The sequence below is a fragment of the Physella acuta genome, unplaced genomic scaffold (genome assembly GCF_028476545.2).
Source record: "Physella acuta isolate Inbredline_101_S28 unplaced genomic scaffold, ASM2847654v3 ptg000058l, whole genome shotgun sequence".
NCBI lineage: Eukaryota > Metazoa > Mollusca > Gastropoda > Physidae > Physella > Physella acuta.
The window spans coordinates 83975-104943 of NW_026731578.1; the positions used below are offsets into that span (position 1 = coordinate 83975).

Below are 20969 nucleotides of genomic sequence, written 5' to 3' on the forward strand. Positions count from 1 at the left end.
GTGTTAGCGTCAGGGTGTGGTGTCACGGTGTTAGCGTCAGGGTGTGGTGTCAAGGGTGTTAGCGTCAGGGTGTGGTGTCATGGTGTTAGCGTCAGGGTGTTAGCTTCAGGGTATGGTGTCATGGTGTTAGCGTCATGGTGTTAGCGTCAGGGTGTGGTGTCATGGTGTTAGCGTCAGGGTGTGGTGTCATGGTGTTAGCGTCAGGGTGTTAGCTTCAGGGTATGGTGTCATGGTGTTAGCGTCATGGTGTTAGCGTCAGGGTGTGGTGTCACGGTGTTAGCGTCAGGGTGTGGTGTCATGGTGTTAGCGTCAGGGTGTGGTGTCATGGTGTTAGCGTCAGGGTGTTAGCGTCAGGGTGTTAGCGTCAGGGTGTGGTGTCAGGGTGTTAGCGTCAGGGTGTTAGCGTTAGGGTGTGGTGTCATGGTGTTAGCGTCAGGGTGTGGTGTCAGGGTGTTAGCGTCAGGGTGTGGTGTCAGGGTGTTAGCGTCAGGGTGTTAGCTTCAGGGTATGGTGTCATGGTGTTAGCGTCATGTTGTTAGCGTCAGGGTGTGGTGTCACGGTGTTAGCGTCACGGTGTGGTGTCATGGTGTTAGCGTCAGGGTGTGGTGTCACGGTGTTAGCGTCAGAGTGTGGTGTCATGGTGTTAGCGTCAGGGTGTGGTGTCATGGTGTTAGCGTCAGGGTGTGGTGTCATGGTGTTAGCGTCAGGGTGTGGTGTCAGGGTGTTAGCGTCAGGGTTTGGTGTTAGCGTCATGGTGTGGTGTAATGGTGTTAGCGTCAGGGTGTGGTGTCATGGTGTTAGCGTCAGGGTGTGGTGTCAGGGTGTTAGCGTCATGGTGTTAGCGTCAGGGTGTGGTGTCATGGTGTTAGCGTCAGGGTGTGGTGTCATGGTGTTAGCGTCAGGGTGTGGTGTCATGGTGTTAGCGTCAGGGTGTGGTGTCATGGTGTTAGCGTCAGTGTGTGGTGTCATGGTGTTAGCGTCAGGATGTGGTGTCATGGTGTTAGCGTCAGGGTGTGGTGTCATGGTGTTAGCGTCAGTGTGTGGTGTCATGGTGTTAGCGTCAGGGTGTGGTGTCATGGTGTTAGCTTCAGGGTGTGGTGTCATGGTGTTAGCGTCATGGTGTTAGCGTCAGGGTGTGGTGTCATGGTGTTAGCGTCAGGGTGTGGTGTCATGGTGTTAGCGTCATGGTGTTAGCGTCAGGGTGTGGTGTCACGGTGTTAGCGTCAGGGTGTGGTGTCAAGGGTGTTAGCGTCAGGGTGTGGTGTCATGGTGTTAGCGTCAGGGTGTTAGCTTCAGGGTATGGTGTCATGGTGTTAGCGTCATGGTGTTAGCGTCAGGGTGTGGTGTCATGGTGTTAGCGTCAGGGTGTGGTGTCATGGTGTTAGCGTCAGGGTGTTAGCTTCAGGGTATGGTGTCATGGTGTTAGCGTCATGGTGTTAGCGTCAGGGTGTGGTGTCACGGTGTTAGCGTCAGGGTGTGGTGTCATGGTGTTAGCGTCAGGGTGTGGTGTCATGGTGTTAGCGTCAGGGTGTTAGCGTCAGGGTGTTAGCGTCAGGGTGTGGTGTCAGGGTGTTAGCGTCAGGGTGTTAGCGTTAGGGTGTTAGCGTCATGGTGTGGTGTCATGGTGTTAGCGTCAGGGTGTTAGCGTCAGGGTGATAGCGTCAGGGAGTTGTGTCAGGGTGTTAGCGTCAGGGTATGGTGTCATGGTGTTAGCGTCATGGTGTTAGCGTCAGGGTGTTAGCGTCAGGGTGTGGTTTCAGGGTGTTAGCGTCACGGTGTTAGCGTCACGGTGTTAGCGTCAGGGTGTTAGCGTCAGGGTGTTAGCGTCAGGGTGTTAGCGTCAGGGTGTGGTGTTAGCGTCAGGGTGTGGTGTCAGGGTGTTAGCGTCATGGTGCGGTGTCATGGTGTTAGCGTCAGGGTTTGGTGTCAGGGTGTTAGCGTCTGGGTGTTAGCGTCAGGGTGTTAGCGTCAGGGTGTTAGCGTCAGGGTGTGGTGTCAGGGTGTTAGCGTCAGGGTGTGGTGTCAGGGTGTTAGCGTCATGGTGTGGTGTCATGGTGTTAGCGTCTGGGTGTTAGCGTCAGGGTGTGGCGTCAGGGTGTGGTGTCAGGGTGTTAGCGTCTTAATTTCTGACGCTCAACTTTCACGTTAGGAAATCTGATTGAGATGTGGTCGAGAGACTTTGTGGGCTGTTTGTTGAAAGGTGGGGGGGGGGGGGGGGGCGATCAATATACACAGGATTTTTGTAAAAAAAAATATTAGCAGGGAGTGAGGGGGGGGGGGGGGATTTCTAGAATAAATGAGATTATGTTTGATTCTGGGGTAGGGAGGGGGGTTGAACAAGCTTTTGATCTAAGTATTAAGGTTTTATAGAGCTTTTTAAAAAGAACAATTCAACTGTTCTACACACACACAATCACCCACACACACATCATCACACACACAATCAAACACACACACATGACAATACACAAGCTACTCCCAATCGCGGCAAAAGTGAGCAGTTGTAAAAAGACGAAGTTGAAACAAAATGAAATCAACTTTAATGCTACTGACAGCCGCTCACCATAATAGCGGTAAAATCTACCTGCATGCTCACACCTGCCAGGCTGAAAGACGCTCATGCACGTGCACAGCTCACTCGAGCGTCGATAGGTAAACTACCTGTACAGTTACACCATCACACCTGTACACTTACCCACGTGCTTGTGTACTCACACAAAGCAAGATGGACACCTGAAGGAATGATGCACGACAGTTAGATCAAAGATTTGGATTTGGCTGTTTAAGTCTGAAGTAGATCTCATCAATTGGACGGTAAGCCAAGGGTAGTTTTAGGAGGGGGAAGGATCACCTTCAATTTTGATCACCTTCAGCTAAGATCGCCTAAAGCATGGATCACCTTCTGAATGGATTATCTCCAGCTTTGATCACCTTCTTCTAGGATCACATTTTGCTAGATTCACTTTCAGCTTTCATCACATATAGTATCCTCTTCAGAATGGATCACCATATCAATGGTCGCCATGTATCGATAACCATTAAATGGATCACATATAACCATGATGACAATCTAAATGATCGCATGTTCAATCATGGAAAAAAGAAACTATCGTCAAAATAATCACTAGCTAAACTATGACCATCAAAATAATCACTAGCTAAGCAATAAACATCAAATAAATCAATAGCTAAGCAATAAACATCAAAATAATCACTAGCTAAACTATCACAATCAAAATATTCTCTAGCTAAGCTATCACCATCAAAATAATCACTAGCTAAGCTATGACCATCAAAATAATCACTAGCTAAGCTATGACCATCAAAATAATCACTAGCTAAGCTATGACCATCAAAATAATCACTAGCTAAACTATGACCATCAAAATAATCACTAGCTAAACTATGACCATCAAAATAATCACTAGCTAAGCAATAAACATCAAAATAATCAATAGCTAAGCAATAAACATCAAAATAATCACTAGCTAAACTATCACAATCAAAATATTCTCTAGCTAAGCTATCACCATCAAAATAATCACTAGCTAAGCTATGACCATCAAAATAATCACTAGCTAAGCTATGACCATCAAAATAATCACTAGCTAAGCTATGACCATCAAAATAATCACTAGCTAAACTATGACCATCAAAATAATCACTAGCTAAACTATGACCATCAAAATAATCAATAGCTAAGCAATAAACATCAAAATAATCACTAGCTAAACTATCACAATCAAAATATTCTCTAGCTAAGCTATCACCATCAAAATAATCACTAGCTAAGCTATGACCATCAAAATAATCACTAGCTAAGCTATGACCATCAAAATAATCACTAGCTAAACTATGACCATCAAAATAATCACTAGCTAAACTATGACCATCAAAATAATCACTAGCTAAGCTATGACCATCAAAATAATCACTAGCTAAACTATGACCATCAAAATAATCACTAGCTAAACTATGACCATCAAAATAATCACTAGCTAAACTATGACCATCAAAATAATCACTAGCTAAACTATGACCATCAAAATAATCACTAGCTAAACTATGACTATCAAAATAATCACTAGCTAAACTATGACCATCAAAACTGCCACAACGTAAATTGCTACAAATAATATTATCACTTTATAAATGATCGCACGCTAGATAACACAATCAAAATGATCACCAAGTAAATGATCACAAATTAATTGATTACAATCTAAATGGCCACAATCTAAATGAGCAGTCTAAATGACCACAATCTAAATGATCACAATCTAAATGACCACAATCAAATGATCACATTCTAAATGATCACAATCTAAATGACCACAATCAAATGATCACAATCTAAATGATCACAATCTAAATGATCACAATCTAAATGATCACAATCTAAATGATCACAATCTAAATGATCACAATCTAAATGATCACAATTTAAATGATCACAATCTAAATGATCACAATCTAAATGATCACAGGTCTAAATGATCACAAACTAAATGATCACAATCTAAAAGATCACAAGATCCTACAGAATTAAAAGCGAAACTGAACAAATGTTTTAAATGCCTGCGTATGATTTAGCTGAAGCTTCAATAGAAACCTCATTGATTTCTGCCTTTACAAAAAATTGATTTGAATCGTCAAATAATATTTATTTTATAAATTGCATCGTTATTACGAATGTCTGCATTAAAAATCTGGTATAAAAACGGTCTTGTGATGTATAAACATTATTCAGACGGAAAAAAAAAATTAACATTCCGCGAAATACGGAACTTGTATGTTTTCCAGACATTTTCTGAAATTTCCAGTTCCTAAATTCTGGAAAAGAAAATAATGACATTGTGACGTCAAGGGCTTACGTCAGGTAATGACGTGGTGTACGCTGTTGACGTCAAAACCTGTTGTCATACCTTCAACTTTACATCTATCTACAAATGCAGCCATTAATACAATTAATGCTCGTCTAATTAAAATCGATAGATCGATATCTAAACTTCTACAAACAAATTGATTTCTTTCAGCTTACCATTAGCTCAAGCGCACTATGCGAGCCTTGCAATACTCCCTCACAAATCCATCTTCTGTAGTTGCTAAAATACTGGAAGCTGAATTGTATGACAAATATTTATTCGTACATCTTTTAAATGCAACATATGCCTTATGCAGTATTATCCTAAAAGATCCTTCAATGTAACTCATTTTTGTTGTATGTTGTAAACTAGTTTGCTGTTTGTTGTAAATAAGTTGTTGTATGTTGTATTAGCAACCGTCTATAACCGATTTTAGACAGGTACACTGTTGTACCCCACACACACACCTGTTATAGACAGGTACAGTATTGTGTGGTGTGTGGGGACCATATCAGGTATTCCTCTGATTTGTATATTATCATGTCATGATTGGCAAATGTCTGAAATAAATTATGTCGAGAGTTTGAATGTAGCTAGCAGCTAGCACAATTAATTTTCTCCTAAACTTGTTGGATGCCCGCGTAAAATTTTAAATGCTCTGTGGATTACTACACCAGATACTGATAGCGTTACTGCACTATACTTTGCTGGGTTACTGCACTTTACTTTGCTGGGTTACTGCACTATACCTGGAATTAGTTACTGCACTAAGCATTACATGTCTTAACCTTACACTTAGAATGAGACATTGAAGAAATTAGTTACTGCACTATGCATTAAATGTCTTAACCTTACACTTAGAATGAGACATTGAAGAAATTAGTTACTGCACTAAGCATTAAATGTCTTAACCTTACACTTAGAATGAGACATTGAAGGAATTAGTTACTGCACTAAGCATTAAATGTCTTAACCTTACACTTAGAATGAGACTGTGAAGAAATTAGTTACTGCACTAAGCATTAAATGTATTAACCTTACACTTAGAATGAGACACTGAAGAAATGCCGTAAAAAATCTAACACCTCAGCTCCATGTTAGATAAATCATTTGCCCAATGAGTAGAAACTGTGAGATCCAGCCGGTTCCGGTTGTCTCGCAGCCGGCAGCCGGTTCTCAATGACAGGACCTTTAACAAGGTCTTTTTTTCACACCACTTAAGACTTCCACAAAAAGCCGGCCAGTGGATTGTACGGCTAAAATTGGCCAGTGGATTGTGTGGGTGGGTTGATGGGCTGGTACGGCTAAAATTGGCCCGTGGGTGGGGAGGGGGGGGGGGGCTTCAAACACCCCCTACACCCCGACATGTAGAAAAGATTGGAGACGCAAAATAAATTTAATTTGGTGTTGTGGGATGTGAATAAGTGTTCTAAAAACTGGGCAATGCTCTGAAATAGTGCAGAAACTAACGTATATTTTTTCTGCTTCTATCGGTCAGAATATTTATTTTTAGTAACAATTTTTTTTTTTCAAAATCCTAAATATGGTTGAAGTTAATTTCTTTTCTATTATCGATGTTAAAAAAGTGTTATCACGAAAAAAGTCAACGTTGGCATAAACAGTCAACACAGCCGAACTACAGCAAACCATCTCACCATCTCTGCTTATAACCCCCCCCCCCTCCAAACCATCTCACCATCTCTGCCTGTAGCCTCCCCCCCCCACACACACCATTTCATCATCTCTGCAGGTACCCCTTCAACCTCCTCCCCCCACCCCCCCCCCATTCCACCCAGAAATATCGCTGTATAAAATCTCTGATGAAACCGCCATCTTATGAGGAAGATGATTCTGACTTGAAACTTAATGAGATCATCACGTGCGGGATAGCGCTACGCTTGAATCATTTTAAACATGTATGGGTTAATTGACATTTAAATGTATGATTTAATGAACATTTACATTTATAGGTTAATTGACATTCACATTTTTGGGTCAATTGACTTTATAATGTATGGGTTAATTGGCTTTTAAATGTATGATTTAATGAACATTTAAATGTATGGGTCAATTGACATTAACATTTATGGGTTGATTGACATTAAAATGTAAATTTTGTTTGCCATGCAAATGCCGTTCATATTTGAATCAAATCAAAACAAAAACACGACATTGGGCTTAAGTTGTGGTGTTTATTTCAACTCAAATTTTTCAAGTGACCCGCCCCACCCAAATCCCGAGCTAAATCACCAACGCTTACCGCCATAGCCCCTCCCCTCCTTCCCCACCCCCAACAAAACTCTGGAACTGACAAGCGATCTTAATGTCCTCAGAGAAATTCTGGTCACGTGATGGTCCCGGAAGTTATTGGACTGAGATCGATCTACGAATTGATTGCTCAATCATATGGCTCGTATACCTGTCATTTGGTTTTATCACCCCCCTAAAATCCTAAATTAGCACATCTAAGTTTGTCCTTTACGTTTAATTAGTTTAATTAGCACGCGTGCCCTTTACCCTAACACCTGACATGCGCATTCTGCCACTAATTGCATGCATCGCTCCCCCCCCCCCCCCTTCACGTGAATTACTGCTCACTCCTACACATCACGACAAAGTCTTTCTCCCCACAACAACAATCTCTGCGTGTATGTGTGTGTGTGTCAAGAAGAACAAACTTTGTGTGTGTGTGTGTGTGTTAACGAAGAAGAAACTGTGTGTGTGTGTTCACGAAGAACAAACTGTGTGTGTGTGTGTGTGTTCACGAAGAACAAACTGTGTGTGTGTGTGTTCACGAAGAATAAACTGTGTGTGAGTGCGTCTAAAGATTGATGGAGGAGATGTGGTTGGGGCCATACGTCATTGTTTATTGGTGCGCACCCAATGAAGCATGAAAGATTGGGGTCAAGGGTCAGTGTCAAGGTCAGCGGAGGGGTGGTTTCATTCAATTCTGCCGGCAGCTTATTTTCCCATTTTGACGGCTCTTCATTCGGGGTTCATTACGCCGGCTTCATTGAGCCGGACGCCGGCTTCATTGAGCCGGCAATATTTATGCCGGCCACAAACATAGCCTAGTGTCACAACCGTGAGGATGAGTGTAATTAGATGTCGTAATCAGATCCCGTAATTAGACGTGGCAATCGTGCCTTGATTTAATTGTTCTGATTGAATTGTGTGTAGTAGCTACACATGTGTTGATCAAGCACGTGTTGTGATGGCACACGTGTGCCGTGTTGTGATGACACACGTGTGTCACTTGTCACAAGACCAAATGTTCTAGAATGTACGGTCCCTACACTGAACATTGGTACGGTTTTCTGGGCTAGACTCGAGCCAGAAGAATATTGTACACATTAAATATTCGATTCCTGAACTGCTTAGCTAACGAACTTTTTAAACAAGGGGCTGTAGACATTTAATAACTTTATAAATGACGTTGATAGTAAGTTTCTCTCTAAAGGTACTCAATGTAGAAGTTTTTTTCCCTTAGCTCTGTCAGCACTTATTTCCCTTAGCTCTGCCATAAATTATTCCCCTTAGCTCTGCCATCAATTATTTCCCTAAGTTCTGCCATCATTTATTTCCCTTAACTCTGTCATCAATTATTTCCCTCAACTCTGCCATCAATTATTTCCCTTACTTCTCCATCATTTATTTCCCTTAACTCTGTCATCAATTATTTCCCTCAACTCTGTCATCAATTATTTCCCTTAGTTCTACCAGCACTTATTTCATTTAGTTCTACCAGCACTTATTTCCCTTAGTTCTACCAGCACTTATTTCCCTTAGTTCTTCAAGCATTTATTTCCCTTAGCTCTGCCTTCAGTTATTTCCCTTAGCTCTGCCTTCAATTATTTCCCTTAGTTCTACCAGCACTTATTTCCCTTAGTTCTACAAGCACTTGTTTACCTTAGTTCTACCAGCACTTATTTCCCTTAGCTCTACCAGCACTTATTTCCCCTTAGCTCTGCCATCAATTATTTCCCTTAGTTCTACCAGCACTTATTCCCCTTAGTTCTACCAGCACATATTTCCCTTAGTTCTACCAGCACTTATTTCCCTTAGCTCTACCAGCACTTATTTCCCTTAGTTCTACCAGCACTTATTCCCCTTAGTTCTACCAGCACTTATTTCCCTTAGTTCTGCCATCAATTATTTCCCTTAGTTCTACCAGCACTTATTCCCCTTAGTTCTACCAGCACATATTTCCCTTAGTTCTACCAGCACTTATTTCCCTTAGCTCTACCAGCACTTATTTCCCTTAGTTCTACCAGCACTTATTCCCCTTAGTTCTACCAGCACTTATTTCCCTTAGTCCTACCAGCACTTATTTCCCCTTAGCTCCGCCATCAATTATTTCCCTTAGCTCCGCCATCACTTATTTCCCATAGCTCTGCCATCAATTATTTCCCTTAGCTCTGCCATCAATTATTTTCCTTAGCTCCGCCATCAAATATTTCCCTTAGCTCCGCCATCACTTATTTTCCTTAGCTCTGCCATCAATTATTTCCCTTAGCTCTGCCATCAATTATTTCCCTTAGCTCTGCCATCAATTATTTCCCTTAGCTCTGTCATCAATTAATTCCCTTAGCTCTGTCATCAATTATTTCCCTTAGCTCTGTCATCAATTATTTCCCTTAGCTCTGCCATCAATTATTTCCCTTAGCTCTGCCAGCACTTATTTCCCTTAGTTCTACCAGCACTTATTTCTTTGGACTCTATCACCATTAATCGTCCCCCTTGACCCCGTATAAACGAGTAGATTAAAGATTGCAAAGGTTTCTTTGATCCAGATCATTTGCCAGATCAAATTTTCAGTAGTTGGTGGCACTATGATAACTCTAAATTTGCCACCAAAAACTACCGAAATAATTTGCTGGTAATTAAACATTTTAAAATCTCGGTTAGGCATTAGTCGTTCATCATTATGACGTCAAAGATTTAACAATTTGTTTTTTGATCTTGGTGAACTGGAGATTTCAGGTGTTTTATTTTAGGAACAAAATGTTTTCTGTAACCTTCTTGACCAAGTTTCTCAAATTATGTCACATGTTTGTTTGTCACTTGTTTGTTATGTCACTTGTTTGTTTGTTTGTGTCAATGTCCTTGATTGTATCATTGCGAATGGCTTTTTCTGTAAAGCCTCATCCGGCCATGATTCGGTTACCCACCCATCCGGCCATGATTGGGTTACCCACCCATCCGGCCATGATTGGGTTACCCACCCATCCGGCCATGATTGGGTTACCCACCCATCCGGCCATGATTCGGTTACCTTCCTACCAGGCCATGATTCGGTTACCTTCCTACCAGGCCATGATTCGGTTACCTTCCTACCAGGCCATGATTGGGTCCCCCCCCCCCACCCCGCCCATCAATTCCAATCCTGCCACCAATCGATGTCCTATAAGATCGGCCTAAGTTTATCTATTTTGTCGCTGCCCTATAAGATCGGCCTAAGTTTATCTATTTTGTCGCTGCCCTATAAGATCGGCCTAAGTTTATCTATTTTGTCGATGTCCTCTAAGATCGGCCTAAGTTTATCTATTTTGTCGCTGCCCTATAAGATCGGCCTAAGTTTATCTATTTTGTCGATGTCCTCTAAGATCGGCCTAAGTTTATCTATTTTGTCGATGTCCTCTAAGATCGGCCTAAGTTTATCTATTTTGTCGATGTCCTCTAAGATCGGCCTAAGTTTATCTATTTTGTCGATGCCCTATAAGATCGGCCTAAGTTTATCTATTTTCTTCTAATGTACGCCGGCTTTGTCATCAGTCGGGATCACAACAAAAGGACATTTTTCTCAGATTGACTTCCCCCCCCCACCACACCCTCCCCTGGGCAGTCTATTCCAGACTTTGACAGACGACGAGTCGTTTGTCCATCTGACCTACGATACACAAGGAAATAATAAAACGTAACTCCAGCTTGGCACGGCGGGCGGTTGTGGTAGCAGATAGTATCGTCTGAAGTTGAATGGGCTCTGGGTAGAACGGTCATCAACACAATACGACTACAACATTTTTTATCTAGGGCGGGGGTGGAAGTGTTAACAATTTTTGAAAAGTTCTATGTTGTAGTGTATCTAGTGCAGCGAAAACCAGACTTTTGAAACCAAAACTACAAAATCAGGACAATGAAAGCAAAACCTGAAAGAAACGAAACAGAAAATTGGGCTACTCCAGCACGCCAGTTAATGAATACAACTTTTCCCCACCTTGAGTAACAGATTTAAACTCGGAGTAGCTCTCAACCTCCATTATTATCTCCCCTGAATTTTTTTTCTTCCTGGTTATTTCCCTTTCCTGTTCTGAAGGTAAAGTGTGGATAATTAGCTCCCCTTGTCTGAAAGTTGACCAAGACACATTTAGTGGTACTTGAAAGTTTGAAATTTTCTTTGCTCTCACTTTCATCATAGGACTCACCATTTCTTTGACACCATTACGACTGTGTGTGTGTGTGGTTTTCTGTGTGGTTTTGTGTGTGGGTAAGCGAGTGTGTGATTATAGGGGTGGGGTGAGTATTAGTGAAGGGGGGGGTGAGTTACGAGTGCCTGTGAAAGCAGTTATGGGTGAGTAAATATGTTGGTAGATTCGTGTATAAAAAGCGCATTTCATTCAGTTGGTTGCAAATTTGTTGGTAGATTCGTGTACATTTCATTCAGTCTTCCAGCTTTTAACTCTAAATGTCATGTTAACAATTTAAAAACTATTTTGTGAGCGAACTCCCATAATTTTGCACCTCCACCAATGTGAGCGCATGTTGAAATGATTTGAAGACAATCACGTGATACCCGTCTCTGTCAACACAATGATAATTGGCTGGGTAAAAATAGCACAAAGCGATATATCAATGTCGGGAATAACCGACTCTAATTTAAAAAACACAACGACAATCCGTTTGTCCTGAAATAAATAATTAACGTGAGGTGGACAGGTGATTGTTTTAGTGAGATCTGATTAATGATCTCTTCTTTGTCTGGGGTAATGCCTTTATTTTAGGGTAGTATCTTTATTTTAGGGTAACATCTTTGGTTAAGGGTAACATCTTTGTTTTAGGATAACATCTTTGGTTAAGGTAACATCTTTGGTTAAGGGTAATATCTTTGTTTTAAGTTAACATATTTATCTAAGGGTAACATCTTTGTTTAAGGTAACATCTTTGGTTAAGGGTAACATCTTTGTTTAAGGGTAACATCTTTGGTTAAAGGTAACATCTTTTGGTTAAGGGTAATATCTTTGGTTAAGGGTAACATCTTTGGTTAAGGGTAACATCTTTGTTTTAGGGTAACATCTTTGGTTAAGGGTAACATCTTTGGTTAAGGGTAACATCTTTGGTTAAGGATAACATCTTTGTTTTAGGGTAACATCTTTGGTTAAGGTAACATCTTTGGTTAAGGGTAACATCTTTGGTTAAGGGTAACATCTTTGGTTAAGGGTAACATCTTTGTTTTAGGGTAACATCTTTGTTTTAGGGTAACATCTAAGTTTGGGGTTGAGTGGTCTGCCATTTGCTTGCCGTAGGTCAACTCCGGAACGGCCTGGCCGAATAGCAGAGCACATAATCTCTAGGCTAAAGTTCCGAGTTCGGTTCTCTGGCTAGCGTCTATGATAGTGCTGTCTACTTTAAGATGCCAGAAAAAGACTCCATTGTCCCACCTGCCTAGAGTTTAAAGCCCAGATATTTAACGACTCCAGGAGCCATAAATCACAGCGCTACACCACTATACGAACACACCTGAACATTTTGAGCTGGCTTTTATGGGGCGCACACAGGTGAACTGTATCGATGATACCTTGTGTGATCAAACGTCACGTGGGGTCATGTATAGGTGACCTCTGTTGACATGTGTAGACGTGTGTTGACACGCCCTTCCACATGTGTTAGGGCTGTCCGGCTGTGTCCAATTGTGTACGGATATATCCAACCGTGTCGGCTGTGTCCGCTTGTGTCTAGCTGTAGAACACCATCCACCTAACAAAACGTAAGTAGCCACTGTTTCCACCCAACGAAACGTAAGTAGCCACTGTTTCTACCCAACGAAACGTAAGTAGCCACTGTTTCTACCCAACGAAACGTAAGTAGCCACTGTTTACACCCAACGAAGCGTAAGTAGCCACTGTTTCCACCCAAAGAAACGTAAGTAGCCACTGTTTCCACCCAACGAAACGTAAGTAGCCACTGTTTCCACCCAACGAAACGTAAGTAGCCACTGTTTCCACCCAACGAAACGTAAGTTGCCACTGTTTCTACCCAACGAAACGTAAGTTGCCACTGTTTCCACCCAACGAAACGTAAGTAGCCACTGTTTCCACCCAACGAAACGTAAGTTGCCACTGTTTCTACCCAACGAAACGTAAGTAGCCACTGTTTCCACCCAACGAAACGTAAGTTGCCACTGTTTTAAATTCCCACAAACACAGCCGCGTGTAGAGGTCAGTGTACTCTTAGCATGCTGTCTAGAATATTCCTCCAAGCTTTAGACAGCGCCGGTGTCTCTATGATACAGAGACAAGTATACAGATATCACCCGGCAAATATCTGAGTGTTTTACTCGGCAAATCTCTACAGATATCAGCCGGAAAATATCTATAGATATTAACCGGCAAATCTCGCCCACACAAAAGGTTATAAACTCGATGTTGGAGTTAATGTCGGTCACACAAATGTGTTTCCTTCTTTAACTCATTATAACCTCACCTTTAACTCATTCTTATCTCAGTGTCCTCCCTTTTGTCTCTCAAAACTTCACAAATACATCAAGTATTGTACATCTTACACGTAACGGACGGCAGCATTATATAAGTCATTCATATATACACATATATAAATAAATAAATAAATTAATTAATTAATATACATATATATATATATATATATATATATATATATATATATATATATATATGCCTATCTGGGTGTGTTAAAGTCAGATGAGTGTAAGGAATGGCTACAGTTTGAAAAGTTGAAAATAACGGTCTAAAGATGGAGACAGTGCTGGTCAGTTGGTCATTGATAAAATTATTTGCATCAATGACCAGAAAACAGCTGAATGTCAACATGATCCACAGCGTAGACATTTGACGCTAATTATAGATTACTTGCTTCTCTGTAACGAGTCTGTCCTTGGTGACCTAGATATAGCATCGTTACCATGGCAACATCTGGTTAGAGACTAATTGTCTCCCCCTCCCTTAGCTTGCCTGACCCCCCCCCCCCTCCCCTAACATGCCAAACACCCCCTCCCCTAGCATGTCTGACCACCCCTTCCCCTATCCTGATTGTCTAACCACCCCCTCCCCCTAGCATGTCTGACCCCCCCCCCCCCCCCCCCCCAGCATGTCTGACCCCCCCTCCCCCAGCAATTCTAAACCCACCCGCCTCCCCTAGCATGTCTGACCACCCCCATCTATCATGTCTGACCACCCCCATCTATCATGTCTGACCACCCTAACTGCCACCACCCAACTCTAGACAAGATTTCATTAACCGGCTATTTTCCGGTCTCACACTTATGAGACCGGCTACCAAGACCGGAATACCGGCACGTGCAATGTGGAACTTTGAAACGTCAACTAGTGAGTTGGGTCGGATAAAAGTAACAGCCGGACCTTCTGACGCCATCTTGTTGTCCGGTATCAAGGTAGGATTAAAGTTTTTGGATTCATCGGTCTGGTAATATAGGCGATGGTTGGTGAATTTAAGGGTCCAGTAATGTAGGCAAAGGTTGGTGGATCTGGTAATGTAGGCAAAGGTCGGTGGGTCTGGTAATGTAGGCAAAGGTTGGTGAATTAAGGGTCCAGTAATGTAGGCAAAGGTTGGTGGATCTGGTAATGTAGGCAAAGGTTGGTGGATCTGGTAATGTAGGCAAAGGTTGGTGAATTTAAGGGTCCAGTAATGTAGGCAAAGGTTGGTGGATCTGGTAATATAGGCGATGGTTGGTGAATTTAAGGGTCCAGTAATGTAGGCAAAGGTTGGTGGATCTGGTAATGTAGGCAAAGGTCGGTGGGTCTGGTAATGTAGGCAAAGGTTGGTGAATTAAGGGTCCAGTAATGTAGGCAAAGGTTGGTGGATCTGGTAATGTAGGCAAAGGTTGGTGGATCTGGTAATGTAGGCAAAGGTTGGTGAATTTAAGGGTCCAGTAATGTAGGCAAAGGTTGGTGGATCTGGTAATGTAGGCAAAGGTTGGTGGATCTGGTAATGTAGGCAAAGGTTGGTGAATTTAAGGGTCCAGTAATGTAGGCAAAGGTTGGTGGATCTGGTAATGTAGGCAAAGGTTTGTGGATCTGGGTAATGTAGGCAAAGGTTGGTGAATTTAAGAGTTCGATACTAGACTTCTGCCTCTGATAAAACACAATGGGATAAAGTATTTAGCATGTTACCTAACTTTCTAATGTCACCGAAGATTCTAGAAACACAATGACACTCTTGTAATTGGCTGTGTTTGTTCTAACAGAAAAAATAAATCTCTCACGGGATTCACGTTACCTAACGAGACCGACTATAAATAGCACACAAGTGCAGCCTCGTATAATGATGAATGTACTGTTAATATTTACCCGACCTGCCTTCAACAGATTACACTACATTGAGATGGCCTTTTAATCCCTGACAAACACACAAATCTCACGTCCATTAACTGGGACATGTCTCTGTAGAATTTTGTTCTGCAACTTGTCGGCTCAAGCATGTTGGTTGGCCTTAGTTAGTCCTAGTCCTGTTTTATCTTTGTGAAACAACTGTCTAGAACATTCTATTTTCTTAGCTCTGCCGCAACAATTAAGCTCCGATTGAAACGTTTACCCCACCCCCCACCCCCACCACACGACCCACCCCTCTATGTGTGAGGTACTCAGCCCGGCTCCTGTGTGTGAGGTACTCAGCCCGGCTCCTGTGTGTGAGGTACTCAGCCCGGCTCCTGTGTGTGAGGTACTCAGCCCGGCTCCTGTGTGTGAGGTACTCAGCTCTTGTGTGTGAGGTACTCAGCTCCTGTGTGTGAGGTACTCAGCTCTTGTGTGTGAGGTACTCAGCTCCTGTGTGTGAGGTACTCAGCTCCTGTGTGTGAGGTACTCAGCTCCTGTGTGTGAGGTACTCAGCTACTGTGTGTGAGGTACTCAGCTCCTGTGTGTGAGGTACTCAGCTCCTGTTTGTGAGGTACTCAGCTACTGTTTGTGAGGTACTCAGCTCCTGTTTGTGAGGTACTCAGCTACTGTTTGTGAGGTACTCAGCTCCTGTGTGTGAGGTACTCAGCTCCTGTGTGTGAGGTACTCAGCTCCTGTTTGTGAGGTACTCAGCTCCTGTTTGTGAGGTACTCAGCTACTGTTTGTGAGGTACTCAGCTCCTGTGTGTGAGGTACTCAGCTCCTGTTTGTGAGGTACTCAGCTACTGTTTGTGAGGTACTCAGCTCCTGTGTGTGAGGTACTCAGCTCCTGTTTGTGAGGTACTCAGCTACTGTTTGTGAGGTACTCAGCTCCTGTTTGTGAGGTACTCAGCTACTGTTTGTGAGGTACTCAGCTCCTGTGTGTGAGGTACTCAGCTCCTGTGTGTGAGGTACTCAGCTCCTGTTTGTGAGGTACTCAGCTACTGTTTGTGAGGTACTCAGCTCCTGTTTGTGAGGTACTCAGCTCCTGTGTGTGAGGTACTCAGCTCCTGTGTGTGAGGTACTCAGCTCCTGTGTGTGAGGTACTCAGCTCCTGTGTGAGGTACTCAGCTCCTGTGTGTGAGGTACTCAGCTCCTGTGTGTGAGGTACTCAGCTCCTGTGTGTGAGGTACTCAGCTCCTGTGTGTGAGGTACTCAGCTCCTGTTTGTGAGGTACTCAGCTCCTGTGTGTGAGGTACTCAGCTACTGTTTGTGAGGTACTCAGCTACTGTTTGTGAGGTACTCAGCTACTGTTTGTGAGGTACTCAGCTCCTGTGTGTGAGGTACTCAGCTCCTGTGTGTGAGGTACTCAGCTACTGTTTGTGAGGTACTCAGCTCTTGTGTGTGAGGTACTCAGCTCCTGTGTGTGAGGTACTCAGCTCCTGTGTGTGAGGTACTCAGCTCCTGTGTGTGAGGTACTCAGCCCAGCTCCTGTGTGTGAGGTACTCAGCTCCTGTGTGTGAGGTACTCAGCCCAGCTCCTGTGTGTGAGGTACTCAGCTCCTGTGTGTGAGGTACTCAGCTCCTGTGTGTGAGGTACTCAGCCCAGCTCCTGTGTGTGAGGTACTCAGCTCCTGTGTGTGAGGTACTCAGCTCCTGTGTGTGAGGTACTCAGCTACTGTGTGTGAGGTACTCAGCTACTGTGTGTGAGGTACTCAGCTCCTGTGTGTGAGGTACTCAGCTCCTGTGTGTGAGGTACTCAGCTCCTGTGTGTGAGGTACTCAGCTCCTGTGTGTGAGGTACTCAGCTCCTGTGTGTGAGGTACTCAGCTCCTGTGTGTGAGGTACTCAGCTCCTGTGTGTGAGGTACTCAGCTCCTGTGTGTGAGGTACTCAGCTCCTGTGTGTGAGGTACTCAGCCCAGCTCCTATGTGTGAGGTACTCAGCTCCTGTGTGTGAGGTACTCAGCTCCTGTGTGTGAGGTACTCAGCTTCTGTGAGTGACGCAAGAATTAGTTAACAAAATCCTCACGCCTAATGTCCGTTCTCCATCACAGATAGAAGATTTAGGGTAGGGGATGGGGGTGAGGGGAGGGGAGGGAGGGGGGATAGTGCGAAGATTTCAATTGAGTTGGTGGTTTTTATTTTCTGGAGATTTTGGGGTTCTTGTAAACAGAGTGTTGTTGGCTTGGTGTGATTGTGTGATGGTTGTGATTGGTGTGTTTGTGAATTGTGGCTGTTTCGTTGTGTGGCTGTGTGGTTGTTGTAGATGGTTGGTTATGTGGTTGTAATAAATGTGTGGTTATGTGACTATAGACTTGAGTTTAGTTAATTAGTAAACAATCCAACAAGCTTGCACTGAATGCAAAGTTTGTGATGAGTTGTCCATTTGTTTGACGCTCATAACCCGCCCACTTCCCACCCATAAACCACCCACTTTCCACCCATAAACCACCCACTTCCCACCCATAAACCACCCACTCTCTACCCCGTAAACATTCCACTAATACCACCTCATAAACCATCATGCTTACCACTTTAGAAACGCCCATGTTCCAACTTCTTATAACTCAAAAACTGGAATTCACCCAACTAATTTTATGAAACAAACCTCAATTTTTTTTAAAAGTCATACCCAGAAATTTATGCAACCGAACCCACTTTTAGATGACACAAACATCATTTCTAGCCATAAGTTAGTTGTGGTTGTAAACTTATGGCTGGTTGTTTGGGCAGAAATTGATTAGCTTACAGATCCCTTGAGACTGGCATACGAAACTATCGCAGACCCACACCACGTAAGCTTATCCCGCCAAAAGTTCCCGCGCAAATAAGATTCCCTCAGCAGACGAGCAGGAAGTGGTGAGATGATGCTATCGACAGCCACGCCATCCGATAGAGATTAGAAATGTTGGTTTTGGCAGAGAAATTATCTAGTGAAGACCAGGTTATCTATAACTTCCTAGTTGATCTGTAGACAATGACGACAACTTTCTATTTGACGTCACATGCATGATATGACGACGATTCAGCTGCTGCAATCTACGTCAATACAACTGGCCCATGGTTATATCTTGCCATCCTATTCTGGCCATCCTACTCTGGCCAACCTACTTTGGCCATCCTACTCTGGCCAACCTACTCTGGCCATCCTACTCTGGCCAACCTACTCTGGCCATCCTACTCTGGCCAACCTACTCTGGCCATCCTACTCTGGCCAACCTACTCTGGCCAACCTACTCTGGCCATCCTACTCTGGCCATCCTACTCTGGCCAACCTACTCTGGCCATCCTACTCTGGCCATCCTACTCTGGCCATCCTACTCTGGCCAACCTACTCTGGCCATTCTGCTATCTCAGACTGAGGCCACCATTTACCTGACGAGGTCACCCTACAATGACGTCACCACCGCGCAAACTTTCAAATCCAACATACAATTTTGTTTTTAATAAAAACTCCAAATATGACGTTTTTTTAATATCTTTTTTTTTTGTCACGGCGATCAAAACATTTTCCAACGGTGATTTCAGAGTAACTAGAGTGACAATTGTCAAAATTGTCATATTTTTTTATTTCTTTATGTGACATATTACGTCTATTGTTAGCACTAAAATTTCATGTTGACAACATCAAACTTGTATCGACTACCTAACTGTCGTCTGCTGTAGACACGTGGTCTCTCAGTTTTCAGCGACCTTGTGGAGCTCGAGTTACCTGCCCTGCGGCCATAAACAAACTACGTCATCAAGTTTACAAACCAAAACATTCGCTGAGAATAAGGGGGTGAGGTCAACGTCCTGTGTAGGACATCTGGTTCTCAGGTCTATTCATACCAAGGGGTAGTGTGGTCAAAATATACTCCACCGCCTTTACTTTCCCTAACGTGAGTCAGGTACCCATCAGAGCTGAGTGAACTCAGTGAGTCAGGTACCCATCAGAGCTGAGCTGACTCAGGGACGTTCAACAGGCGCGAGCACGGATTCGAACTCGAGATTTTCGCTCTTCCGTCCGACCACGCCGCACCTAACACAAAACATGCCGGGTGATAGAGTCGAACACATGATCTCTGTTCCCAGCATTCCAGATGATATAGTTAGGTTTAACCTTGACCTAATGTCAAGGCTGGCCATTACTAAATGTTAAGTTTGATAATCACTCAATTTTAAGCTTGACCTTGACCCCACTCATGCGTGGCCCTGACCCAACTGATGTGTGACCTTGACCCACTCAAGTGTGACCTTGACCCCGTGTCTGTCTTCTGTCCCCAGGTATGGATGACCCCCAGTACATCAGCATGGAACTTTTGACCGTGAGCACCACTCACGCGGCGGACCTGACCTTGACCCCCAACAGCAGCGCCAGCTACAACTCCTCCCATGAGACCTACAAGTAAGAACGTGTGACCTTGACCTCTTGTCCTGTCATGTCAACTGTCCTCTCCACTTGACCTGCCCGTACACTGTGTGTACATCAATGTGTACGCGATCTACGTAGTCTTATGTACACACGTACGCATGCAACGAACAACACAATGTACTCACGTACAATTGATTGCGTACAATCTATTGTGTACAATCTATTGTGTACAATGTAACATGTACAATATTCCCCGTACAATCTAAGTGTACAATGTTTTTTGTACAATCTGTCTGTCCACCCTGTGTTGTTTTGACCCCTGAACTCTGAACGTTCCTACACAATTTTTTTAATGATACATCACAGACATCTTGATGTAAGCCTTTCATTACGTACATAGATGTTATTTGTTTGCATAAATTATCCTAATTAGATCTCATTACTTAATCATCAGGGTGTTATAATGTCGTTAACCTTCTGTGCATCATATCATGCAGTCTTGTCTTCTAGATTTGCAGCTCTATAATTAAATTTACATTGGAGATAACGGACAATAATTATACAAAATATTGATTGTCTGCTGTGACACAAGGATTACATACACAAAATCTAAGGATTGCAGTCATAAAGAGAATCTAAGGATCACAAAATCTAAGAATTGCAATCATACAAAGAATCTAAGGATCACAAAATCTAAAAATTACAACCATACAGAGAATATCAGACTAGCAATATTGTAGCTACAATGACCTGTCTCTACTGAATTCGTTAATTAGTTCTAAATGAACAAACCGAATTACGTCACGCTATGGGGGTATATTATCCAAATATTCCTAAAATGAGAGCTACCCCCCCCCACCTTACACCCCCCTCCACCCACAGCCGTACCGTGGTAATTAACTCTACCATACTGGTGCCTGTCAGTGTTGACGTAGAGCTAATGTTGATACCTTACAATGCCAGCACCCCGCGGCAAATATACAATTAATAATTTAGTTTTCCCCTAAATGATGCTGGCTGCTTGAGACGCCGTTGACAAGGAAACGGGAACGTCCGATAACTTCCCCTGTCTGTCCAATTATTTCCCTTAGTCTACCCCAATCATCAACAAGCAATATTTCTCTTCGAGACGTCGCTGAATAAATAGAGCGATATATTCTTCAGATCAGCGA

General features: G+C 43.2%; 1 protein-coding gene across 2 annotated transcripts in view; it reads left to right on the plus strand.

Annotated features, from left to right (window-relative positions):
* LOC131948272 (galanin receptor 2a) overlaps positions 1–20969 on the plus strand; it is a 102050-nt gene that overhangs the window by 67963 nt on the left and 13118 nt on the right. The window contains exons 1-2 of one of the 2 annotated variants that reach the window (XM_059309820.1): positions 12770–12849; positions 19710–19830. In XM_059309820.1, the coding sequence (XP_059165803.1) occupies positions 19712–19830 (119 nt within the window). In that variant the 5' untranslated portion in view covers positions 12770–12849; positions 19710–19711. Of the gene's footprint in view, positions 1–12769; positions 12850–19709; positions 19831–20969 lie in introns of those variants that run through there. The other variant, XM_059309811.1, reaches the window with a different exon arrangement.